At 37.2% G+C, this 13270-nt stretch overlaps 1 protein-coding gene across 2 annotated transcripts in view; it reads right to left on the reverse strand.

Moving 5' to 3' along the window:
- The window catches only part of dock1 (dedicator of cytokinesis 1), a 214595-nt gene that overhangs the window by 44644 nt on the left and 156681 nt on the right, over window positions 1-13270 (reverse strand). For both annotated transcript variants that reach the window (XM_043253180.1, XM_043253179.1), the window contains exons 30-32: window positions 8164-8242; window positions 6942-7042; window positions 755-813 (exon numbers count right to left, since the gene is read on the reverse strand). In XM_043253180.1, coding sequence (XP_043109115.1) covers window positions 755-813; window positions 6942-7042; window positions 8164-8242 — 239 coding nt within the window. The remainder of the gene's footprint in view (window positions 1-754; window positions 814-6941; window positions 7043-8163; window positions 8243-13270) is intronic.

Below are 13270 nucleotides of genomic sequence, written 5' to 3' on the forward strand. Positions count from 1 at the left end.
AAAATAAATCACCACGAAGTTTGTGAATTATGCTACGTGAAGCCTTTTAAAGATGCTGTGGCTTTTTGGGACACATTGGGGTTGAGCCTTGCTTTAAATATGCTCCGATTTATTTCTTTCTTTTTTTTTTAACGCTTAATGCTTTTATTCAGCAAGAATTTATTCAACTGATCGGAAGTGACGGTGAAGACATTCATATTATCACGGAAGATTTTTCTTTCAGATAAATGTTCTTTCTACGGGTCAAAATATCTTGAAACATCACAAAACGGATAAATATATTATTAAAATGATTTCTGAAAAATCACGTGTCACTCACGGTGTTAAAAATGCAGCTTTGCGTCCCATGAATGAATAAAATAAAATATGTATTCAAATAAATATATTCCGTATTTATTACAATATTTTAAAACTAATAAAAGTAGCGTAGTGAGCTAAAGAGACATTCAGAAATCTTGTTGTTGATTTTGTAAACGCTAACGAAGTATACACCATAGCTGAAAGTTACCAAACACGCTCTAAAATCTACTAAACATTTATTTTGAGTTAATATTAAAGTGAGAATGCAGAGTTTATTCACTGAGCTGCTTTGCGAATCTATACAAAACTAAGACTGTTATGCAAAATCAAGCAGATTAATATAGAACAGAATTAAGTACGCAACACTTTTTGTGTAAAGACCTTTGACATATAAAGCCGTGTGTGCTTTCCATCTATTTCTGATTTAATAATGAGCTCTTAAAGGACGGCTCACCCAGATTGTACCACATGTCTCGGATCTCGAAGCCGATCTGTCGCCTCATGTCTTGATACCTGTAAAAGAGAAATACAGAGTTTACAAAGACGTCTTCATAGAGCTACGAAATCACCGAACACCTGACAGGCCGTTTCAATTTATCCTCCCGGCATTGGAAACATTTACGGTTTGCCGGCCTCGCTCACAGCGGATGAGAAGAGGAGCAGAAGCCGTTCGGGATCGACGTCAAATGAGTTTAGGAAGCGGACAGAAGACGAGAGCGCAGACGCGTCCCGAAGAAAGCGTGAAGCAAGTAGCGTGGCGACAGATCCCGTATGCTTCACCTCGGCGGGCCCGACATCCATTCATTAGCGCTGTCATCACACGCTGACATTTTGGGATGCCTGTGGCCCTCGGCTGAATTCTGAGCCACCATTGATTGCTTTGTCAATACGCTCTCATCCAGAGGTAATTTATGATGACAAAGACGAGGTGCGTCGGAGCTCAGTTAACACACAGTGAAGCCTCGGTCTTTGGTTTGACCCTCATTCCTGACGTTTAATCATTTTTGTGACAGAGACGATGCGGGTCAGAAGCACGCTAGCATGCTAAAGCGCGTCACAGTCTGACCAGGACGTAAACCGCGGTTGCCGTTTTTAAAAAGAATTAAATACTTCTATTCGGCAAGGATTGATTTGTATTCCGTTTAAAACAGCTGCTGTTCGTTTGCAGCTTCTAATTAATCCAGAGGTGTCAGTAAGTCGGTTCCTGGAGGGCCGGAGCCCTGCGGAGTTTAGATGTAACCCTGCACACCTGATCCAGCTAATCAAGTCATTTAGGCTTATTTGAAAACTGCATGTGTGTGTGTGTGTGTGTGTGTGTGTGTGTGTGTGTGTGTTCGAGCAAGGTTGAAACTAAACTGTGCAGAGCCTGACACCCCCGATTTAATCAAAAGGATCCTGAAAAATAAAGAAATAATTAATTAATAGCACGGTTTTCACATTAATATGAAGCGGCATTGTTTTTTTGTTTTATTTAAGATTTTTACTAAACATTCAAACTGAAAACAGGTACTTAAAACATTAGTAATATTTCACATTTTTTACACAATTTTTTATCAAATAAATGCAGTTTGGGCAAGTGTGAGAAACATCTTTTCAAAATATTTATTTTGCGCACTAGAGCAGACATTATTAAATTTAATGACATTATGCTACAAAATGTAGCATATGTTTAACTAGTAGTAACATAATATTTTCTGTAAAAGACAATGTGCTATTTCAATAACATATATCATATATCATATCCTAAACTGTGCAATTCAATCTAAATCTAACTACATTTTGAGTATACTTTAAGTTAAAAAAATAAATAAATAAAAAATTCAATAAAAAAAAAAAAACGAGCAAAAATGACTGGAATTAAATCTGCATGTTTATCATTTTGATCTTTTAAAAATTTACAAAATAGTAACCTATCGTTGAAGTACAACAATGCAAACACTTTGGGAGAAAATCATGATAAAATAAATGTTTTTCTCCAATACATGTTGGCCACAATTATTGGTACAAATCTTCCAGCTCTGGCTTTCTATTTCACGAAAATATAAAAAGGAGGGAAAGCAAAGCCCAAATTCCCGTAATCGTTCATCACAATGAGAAAAACCAAGTAATATATTTCTAACGTGCAGAAAAAGATACTGAGCTTCAGAAATCAGTGAAGTGGCTTAAAAAATACTAGAGCAGTTGAAATTCCTATTTCCACCATCATTGCAATAATTCAGAATTTCCAATCAACATCAAATGTTAAGAAAGTGCCTGGAAGAGCATGTGTGTCTATATTGTCCTAGTCTATAGGAGTGGATGAAGACTCTCCAGGGACCACAGCTGGAGAACGGCAGAAAATAGTTGAGTCTCAGGGTCAGATGACCTTAAAAAAAACATGTCAAACAGCTCCTACATTCTTCTAGCCTGTCCAAAGACAAACTCCAGCATATTCGGTTATCAGACAAGACGAAGTATTTTTCATACTGGAGGTCCTGGACATATTGTTTTTCGTCATGGATTCTATCAAATACCAACAGATAAAAAAAAATCTAAAACTGACTGACTGTTACAAATCTAGGCATGGTTGGATCATCCACATTAGTGGAGGGCACTGTGTTTTTATATATATATATATATATATATATATATATATATATATATATATACTGTATGTATATACACACACACACACACACAGTCATATTAACCCTGGTAGCAGCATGAATCTCAGATGCAGATAGTGAATGTTTCTGCTCACACTCCTCTCGGACACTTCATTTTCCCCGTCTGATCTCTCCATTCACATGCTGACTCCACTGACCTGCTCTCTTAATTACTTCACCTCCTCCTGACTTCCTCCCTCACCTCCCCCTCTCTCTCCACGGCTCTGTCTGTTTCCCGCCAAACGCTGCTTTATAATTTGTGTCTCTAGTGTCCGCGGTGACAGAGCGAGAGAAGCAGACAGACAGCGAGGCTGCGTGTCCTCACGCTCGTACAGAGGAGGAAGCAGAGTCTGTTAACACTCACACCTGTCAGCCCACGGGACACTCGCTGAACGAGATGAGAACAGAACACAGCGACAGATGAAGGGGTGCGAGGGACGCCCGCTCCTGTTCTATTAGTGCTGTTTGCTCCTCTCCTGCCCACATTGAGCAAAACACAAGTCATATCTAAAGATCACACTAGCAGACAGACTCGAGGGCTGGGTTTGTTTAAATAAGGCCGGTTACCACTTAGCAACACACTAGAATCACTCAGAACGCCTCAGCAACATCCTGGCAACCAAGAAATACCAAGAAAGCAATCCAAGAACCTGTTAAGTATGAAGCTAACTCTACAGCCACTCACCCTAGCAACCATATAGATCCCCTTAGTCCTGCAGAGCAAAAATCTAAACCCGCTCTGAACACCCTAACAAAACCAATTTCTTTAGTCCTGTGTAAGAACAACCTAAACCAATTCACCCTAACAATGATATAGCAACAACTAAAACCTTTTTAAAACATCCTAGTAACTGCATAGCAACTACGATCTCCTCAGTCCTGCATAGCAACAACCTAAACCCATTCAGAGCACCCTAACAACCACATAGCAACAACCTAAACTTTTTTAGAACACCCTAGGATCTACATAGCAACACCGATCTCTTTAGTCCTGTGTAGCAACAACCTAAACCCATTCAGAGCACCCTAACAACCACATAGCAACAACCTAAACTTTTTTGGAACACCCTAGTAACTGCATAGCAACAACAATCTCTTTAATCCTGTGTAGCAACAACCGAAACTTTTTTAGAACACCCTAGTATCTGCATAACAACACCAATCTCTTTAGACCTGCGTAGCAACAACCTAAACCCATTCAGAGCACCCTAACAACCACAAAGCAACAACCGAAACTTTTTTAGAACACCCTAGTATCTGCATAGCAACACTGATCTCTTTAGTCCTGCGTAGCAACAACCTAAACCCATTCAGAACACCCAAACAACCACAAAGCAACAACCTAAACTTTTTTTAGAACACCCTAGCAACTGCATAGCAACACTGATCTCCTTTGTCCTGCACAGCACCAACCTAAACTTATTTAGAGCTAGCAACTGCCCAGCAGCAATAATCACAGATCCCCTTAGTCACACAACACCATAACAACCACATAGCAACAACCTAAACTTTTTTTTAGAACACCTTAGCGACTGCACAGCAACACTTGATATCTTTGTAAACCCATTCAGAAGGCCCTAAAAACAACACAGCAGCAGCCCTGAAGTGATTTAGTACAGCCTCGCAACTGCACAGCAAAGCGTAACAAAAACCTCCAGTCATCCCTAAAACATCCTAACAACCACAGAGCAACGGTCTACAACCATCCAGAACGCATCAGAAGCCTGACTCGAACACCCTAGCAACACTGTAACAACGGTCTGGCAAACCCACGCCATCAAACATCTGCCGCTGAGTTTCATAAAGGCACGGCTCAAAGGCTCTCCGGTAAGAGAACGGTGTTTTTCTGAGAGCCTGATGCTCCAGTGAAGTTTGGGCTCTGAGAGAGAGTGAAGAGTCAGCAGCAGCAGCAGCCTCTCTCAGGTCAGCACGACACCTCCAGCAGAACACAGAGAGAACGGACTGATGAAAGCCGAGGCTACGGCTCTGAAAGAGGCCCGACGGGGGGCAAACAGCACCGGAGAACAAAGACAGAGCAGCTCAACAGATTGTTAGAAATATGAGACACGGCGTCCTCGAGACATCAGCACTTTTTCTGATGAAAGCCCTCAAAATGCCAACCATGCGCCGCTTTATTTTTGGGGGGTTTTGTAGAATTCCAGGACATGAAGTGTAATCAGGTTGAAATGCTGTCAGCAAGTAAACAAATTAAACTCCATTACAGCTGACAGTGTGTTGAGCTCAGCGGCCTTTTATTTTTGCACAAGTTTGGTATTAAAATTAAACAGTTCACCCAAAAATATCAACCGCTCATCCTCAGAACATCTTTCCTTTGAGGAAGTGCTGAATATTAGATATTCAGATTTGACATTTCTGTGCCGCAAAGTTTATTTTTCAGAGAACCATTTATTATTTTTAAAGGAACGTGACATTAAAATCAAGCTGAATTATTTTTATGTTGTGGACTATTATTAATGAATGACCTATAACACATAAGCATTTTTCAAGAGAGGCCCTTTAAGAGTTAACTCCATCAAAGATGCGTTTGTGATAAAAAAAAAAAAATATATATAAATAATAAAAAAAAATCAATCACCATAAGTTTCTAGATGATTCCACTAATAACTCTCATGTTATAGCAAATTAAAATTACTGTCAGAATAAAGTTTGATGCTGATTAAAATTTGATGCAATAAATTGGATAAAACAGTTAAAAATATTAAATGAATAAAAAAAAATAATCCTTAAATCCATCGCTATGTTCTTTTCAAATCACTCAAACATGTCTCTTTTAGAGTTAAATCTTTTGATTTCCCTTTAGGTTTGTGCTTGATGGGAAAATAATAATAACAATAATAATAATTGTAATTGTATTATTTGTATATATGTAATTGTATAATAAATAATAAGTAATAATTGTAATTGTAATAATTGTAATAATACTACTAATAATAAAATAAGGAAAACATCAGCTCCCATTTATCAGAACGATACTGTATATGCAATTATCCTACGTTTCCCCTGAGAAAAAGAGAAATTCTTTGAATTCTCCTAAAAGCACGAAGCAAAACGCCTTTAAGAAAGAGGTGTCACTGGAACCAGCGCGGCATGTCTTGAGAAAATGGGTGGTTTAAAAACGTGTCTTGGTCTTCCTGAGAGGCTGAAGAGTCTTGACAGACAGTGATCCGTCAGACAGACAGAAGCTCCTGCAGCAGATAACAGGCTCTTCACTGCTCTCTCTTGATCTCGAAGGCTTGAACGGCAATCCATGTTTTCACGAAATCAGATTTCCTTCACCATTCTCTGCCCCGGCATACGAAACTTATATGCACTCGTTATTTCTTACTACTTTATATCGCTGACTCTTCTTGCGACAATGCACCCTTAATGGAAGAGTTCACCCAAAATATAGCATGCGGATGCTCAATGGATGCTCTTCAGTGAATGGGTGCCGTCAGACTGAGAGTCCAAACAGCTGATAAAAAACATCACAAGTAATCCACACCAATCCAGTTCACCGCTTAGCATCTTGTGAAGACAAAAGTGGTGTGTTTACAACCGTTTTGCCTTGAAAGCAGTGCTTAATCTGGCCAGTTTCTCACCTGATTCAGATTAGATGCACTTTCCTATTGGAGAAAGCAATATTACGGATGGAGGACTTCTATTTTATTCACACACAAATGGTCTGAACTTAAAAAAAAAAAACATCTTAATGATGGATTTGCTTCATGCTTTTCACTTTTCAAGACGTTAACTGATGGACTGGAGCGGCGAGGATTACTGTGATGTTTTTATCAGCTGTTCGGACCCTCATTCTGACGGCACCCATTCACTGCAGAGCGAGTAACGTAATGCTACATTTCCCCGAATCTGTCCCGATGGAGAAAAACCTCATCTACATCTTGGATGGCCGGAGGGCGAATGAACGATTCCTTTAATGTGACAGCATTATGGAGCAGTGCATTATGGGTAGGAGTCTGTGATGTAAACGCTTACTTGTGGAAGATCTTGGCCCGTTTGTCACTCGAAAAGTTCTCCAGCTGCAAAGACTCCTGGGTAAGGAATGCCACAGCGAGGTGGAAGTAGTTATTCCACAGCTGAGTGAAGAAAAAGAGGTGAGATCAGTCAGTAAAGTAATGCTCATCAAAGCATTTGAGGAATCACTCATTTTCATAAAACAGAGAATGAGTAATGTGTTATGCAGACTAGAAGAGTCGCTTTGAAAAATACAAATCAGACGTTGGGAAATTGCTGCCTATTAGCCTGTCACGAGTTATTCTGGTAGAGAAATTTAATCATCCCTGCTGGAACTTCCTCTAACACAACCAGCCTGAAAGTGATGATTAAAAAAATGCTTTTCATAAATAAAACTGCTGATTGTTTTCATTGCTTTTCAATGCATCGTACAGGTTCAGTATTAAACGGACAGCTCACCTAAAAATGCATGGAACACAAAATTAGATTTCATTGGTATAATTCCAATACTTACTGAAAATGCAATTAAATGACAACAAAAGAAATGCAGACAGCACGTATGACACGGATGAATTTACACTGCATTATTTATTAACGTTATTATCACTCAAGACGACATCAGGTAAAAACAAAAGAAACTCCGGAGGAGGGTTTCTTCTAGATCAGAAATGTAAAAATTTCCTTTAAACAACATGCATATGACCAGGAACATATATTAAGAAACTGAATTTAATAAAATAAATTCAAACTCAAATTTTAAACCCAATATAAACAAATTATATGCATTACAGCCAATTAATGATAATTATCTAATACTTATACTTATGATTATACTTAACTATATACTTAATTATTTAATTATCTAAAAGTATTTCAAGTGTGTGTGTGGGTGGGTATATATAAAGATATATATATATATATATATATATATATATATATATAATATAAAAGACAAATATAAATTGTCAATTGTCAAAATTCGTTAAAAATTCAATACTGCAATTTAAAAGTTCAAAGTTATTTCAGCTGAAAAAAAGCAGCTTCAGATTTTCAGAAAGTTTGAAGGATTGAATGCAAGAGAAAACAAATTAACAAATAAATGAATAAATAAATGCATAAATGCACATGACAGGACTGTCACACTCAGCATATATTATACTATGTTATATTTAGCATATGCTACCTTCGCGTTTGTTCAAAAGCAATACATTAAAAACCAGATCCGTTGAAGTTTACGGCTCACCTGCAGCTCAAAGTTGGTTTGATCGAGGAACTTCTTGCTGAGTACGGCGGCGTACTGATTGATGGCTCGCAGGAAGACTCTGAAATCAGAGAAAAACCACGTTAGCCGCTGTCTGCTCAACGAGAAGCACATTTCGTTTTCACATTTAGATGAGCGTGTTTGTCCTTAACCACGGCCTGTAGAAAATGAACCATAAACACAGCCAGTTAAACACAGAATAACGTCGTTCCTGACACAGAACTACAGCCACGTTCGGCGCGCGGCGAGGAAGCACATAAACTACAGATGATAAATTTAATCACAGGTCTTTAACTCCGCCACACTGAGACCACATTAGGAGGATATTAGAGAGACTTAAAGACGCTCCATCCACTTAGTTCAATAAAGGCCGTCGCTAATGAACTATGAGAGAGAACAAGAAATCTTTATATACTGCGTCACCGCTGAAGAGAAGGAGAAAGAGGCGACGGAGAGGAAGGACGGAACGGAGAGACTCAAATCACTGCAAAACGACAGTCTGCAATCAAACCAAGATGAACAGACTTCCGAGCGCTGAACGTCCAGATCATTTCACAGCTGTAATGTGACAATCTGAGCAGCAGCCGCGTTCATTCGCCGGGTTATACATTTATGTCACGCAGACCTTTTCCTACCATTTCCCAACGGAAACCTGGCAATACATGCCGGCTTCTAAAAACACAGTTTTTCTATTGATATATGAGAGTTTTTGATTAACTTATTCAGGGTTGGGGATTTTCAATCTCAACTTTAAAAGAAAAAAAAAATGCAATTAGAGGCGAGCTACTTCATTTGGTTAAGAGTTTATACGTTAAAAAAAAAAGAATGTGTTTTGATTTAAATCAAGCATAAGACCAAAAATTCATTCGATTATAATAAATGAGTAAAATCCTAAACACATTACAGTACACTAATATGAAGTTTAATATAAATAGATCATTTACATTACAGCTAATTAATATCATAACTGTCCAAGAACATACATACATCAAAAAATGTAATTTTTGAGAGGTTAAATAATTAACCGTTTGTTGATTGTGTCCCTTAAATAGCACACGTAACACCATTTGATTGATTAAACGAACAAAAACACAATCAATTAATTTAATTAACAAATAATCTTTTATCTTTCCTTTAAAAGACGATCAATTAATCCACTGACGATGAACTGGTGTTTTATTTTTTTCATTTTCAAATGAATAAAAAGGTACTATTTTAACTAAACACACACAACACCAAGTCCCTTTCATCTGAAATAAACTTAAATACTAAACAGCAGTGAAATATAGAATAATCATGTCATTTGATAAAAGACTAAATCAGTGAATGCAGTCCATTTTTATTTTTCATGTCGACTTCAGCTGTTCTGCTAAATAGCGTAACGTCCGACATTAACTGTCATGTGACACGAGAAACACGAGCCGAGGTGTCAAAAGTCACCGGCTGAAGTAGATCGGACAAGTTTCTGATTATTCATTTCCACCATGCAAGCGTGAGCGGCGACGTTAGCGTCTGACCCCTCGTGTGTGAGCGTCTGTCAGATGTTTGACATCTCATTAGCTCCGCTGGATATCAGCGACCCAATTGTGAGTCGTCTTAAAAGGCTCTGGCTGTGTAAACGCATCAGAAGTCTTATTAATCATCCTTTAATCTCGAGCCGAATGAATTCCTGATTGACTAAGATAAAGAGCGCCAGCGAGATCTGGAGGACGTTGGACTCCTGCCTTGTAACGGAGAGACCGAGGGTTTCTCATCAGGGCCAGCAGATACAATCTGTTTATAACGAGCGGCTGAAAAATAGCAGCTTAATGCGACTGTAGGCATTAATAATGAGAGCAGGCTTTACTGAATCAACAGATGGACAGACAGACTAGACTTGGTTTCATCTGACACGAATGAAAATGAGGATGTGGACGAAAGCTCAATATTACGCTTCATTGATGATAGTTCGGTAAACAGCACAGCTAGCATTGAATATATATATATATATATATATATATATGTGTGTGTGTGTGTGTGTGTGTGTGTGTGTGTGTGTGTGTGAGATCTGATCATCTGAATAAATGGAGCAGGATCTGTCTGTTTTTTGGTTAGAAGAATAGAACAGATTGGTTTGAAAAGAATGGAATACTACTCAAAAAATTGAGTAGAAAGTGTATGTTTTTTGGTTGAATAAATTTACATTTACTGGATAACATTTTTTAAATAAAATTAATTCAGAAACAATGCATTATACTGTGTAAAACAGTAAAGACATTTATAATGTTACAAAAAATTGTTTTATTTATTTAAAATAAAGTATTTAAAATTAAAGTTTTATTTTGAAAACAATAAAAAAAAAAAAGGGGTGAAGTGTGTTTTTTGGTTTAAATGAATATGTTCTATTTTAATTCAAACGAACCCTTTTATTCAGATCTGAGGCGTTTATAATGACATTTATCATGTTACAGACGATTTATTTTAAATAAATGCTGTTTTTTAAAACTTGTTTTTTAAACTTTCTACAAAATCAAGCAATAATACATATATACATATATATACACATATACATATATATACATATACATACATATACATATACACCGTATAATGTATTATAAAAGGAACATTCTTCCTGTGTGTTATATTATTGTTGTGGATTGAAATGTGAGCTGTCATAGAAACAGCTTCATTTGCGTGAACTCAGTCACGCCATCTGATCGAAATCCTGAAGTAAAGTGACATGACATTTTTAGCGAAAACGTGCTTTAGAGATGGCAAACGTGCGGTACAAAAGAGAAACGCAGCAGCTCATAACCCACTCGGCGTTTCATTGACTGAATATTCTATTCTACAAGTCAAAAACACATTTAGTGTCAGGATGATAGATCACCGAGTGCAGCGTCTGCCTTCATAACACAAATCACTGCTTTACATCATCTTCTGGAAGGCAAATAGGTTACAGTTTCCTGAGGTGAACTGCGTGTGTGTTTTCTTAAAATATCATTTCCATCTCCGTTTAATATGTAGAAACAACTGTAATTAAAACACAGTAAGTGAAAGTGTAACAGTGTAGTACTTTGTGGCATTAAACATTGGTCTGTTATTCTGTTCTTCAAAAGTTTAAGGTTGGTAATATTTTTTTATACTATATTTGGTTGATTAAAAATACAGCAAAAACAATAATATTCTGAAATATGATTCAAATTCAAAGCAACGGCTTTCTATTTGAATATATCATAAATTGTAATTTATTCCAGTGATGCTATTGTCAGGCTGAAAACTGTTATGCTGTGGATATTTTAGTCAGCATTTATTTGAAAAATAAAACTTTTGTCTTTGCCACTTTTGACGAATTCAAGGTGTCCTTGCTAAAGTTTCCCCAGACGTCACGTTTCACCGTTTCCCTTAAATACAAATAAAATTCAGCAGGATCTTCACCGGAACATTCACTGGACAAAAACAAGCTAAACGGCCACGACTGAGACTGTAAATAAGAGACTGCTACAGATGAACAGTAGATGTGTTTTCTAGTCTGCTGAACACTACAGATTTACTGTGACCTTACAGAACATCAGGACGTGTCATCCTAAATCACATCTGACACTCAAGAAGAACACCTGGAGAAAAGGTCACCCGGGTCAGGAGTAATGACAAACGGTAGCTTTGGATGAACTGTTCCTTTACCACAAAAGACTAATTTACATATATTATGACAGCCGTATATGCATTTGCATTATTTTCAGTTATGGCTGAGTGTTTTTTTATGGCTTGTTTTTTTTTTTTTTTTCTTTTAAGGACTCCAAGGTTTTTAACTGATAATGAGAAAAATATCACTGAAGTATTTTATGAAGACATTTTACATTCCAGAATACATTACACATTTCTAGAATTTAAAAAATATATACATCTAAAAAAAAAGTAGAAATAAAACTAATTAAAAAATATATATATATATATATATATATATATATATATATATATATATATATATATATATATATATATATATATATATATATATATATATATATATATATATATATATATATAATTACTGAAATCATTCATTATTGATGTCTGTAAATGAAAGTAATCGATGAAAGCACACTTCGAATAAAATTAATAAACTAAATCAAACTTAAATGAAATAAAACGATACAATACAGAAAAGACAAAACAAAAAGGAAAGACTTAAAATAATAATAATAAAAGTAAAAGAAAAAAAAAATCAGAAACCATAATAGGTGTCTGTAAATGATAGTAATGACAAATTTAGGCTATTTTTAAATCAAATTCACAGGGGAATTAATACAGAGGTTTAAAGACGTGGCTCATCCGATCAATTTCAGTCAAACTCGATCTGTTTCATCAATTCCTTTTGCCTCTATAAATAAACCAGATCAACAAGCCGAGAAAAACACATTCTGTTTGTCTCCAAGACACGAGCAACACTGATGAATGTGGCCACGCTCTCATACTGATGAACTCCGTTTATCCGTTCATCAGAGCATCAGAAGACCAACAACCGTGTAAGACAGTTAAAGACGATTCCTCTAATGCCGCAGCTGCTCAATATAAGGCCGCGGGGTCAAACGAATCCTACTCTAATGATTCCTCAGTACATCCCTCACGCTCTCTTCCCTTTAATAGCACTGACGTGAGAAATCAATGTGTGCAGACGCAGCCGTGTGAGCCGAGCGCAAACAGCAGCCAGGCTCTGATCTCTGCAAAGCTGTCTGGGATGCAACTGGAGCAAAGACGAGCCTCGTTTTCACCGAGAGCCTGACATCCCCTCACAATTAAAACCAATCAGTCTGTACGCTCGAGCACGGCAGGGCAAACACTGGAAACAGGCTGCTGATGGAGATTCAGTAACAGATGCGTGTGTTTGTGTTGCAGTCAGATTTAATGAGTCTGACTGGTCTGCTGATCCATGAAACTCAAAAGCAATTCTGCAGCATTAGAGGACTGCAAGACATCTTTCCAGCAGCCAGTGCCAGCTATCTCCTTCCGTCTGTCCATCAATCCATCAATCAATCCATCGATCCACCCATCAATCAAACAATCAATCAATCCACCCATCAAATCAATCAATCTGTACCCCCAT

Source organism: Puntigrus tetrazona, chromosome 12 (genome assembly GCF_018831695.1).
Source record: "Puntigrus tetrazona isolate hp1 chromosome 12, ASM1883169v1, whole genome shotgun sequence".
Classification (NCBI taxonomy): domain Eukaryota; kingdom Metazoa; phylum Chordata; class Actinopteri; order Cypriniformes; family Cyprinidae; genus Puntigrus; species Puntigrus tetrazona.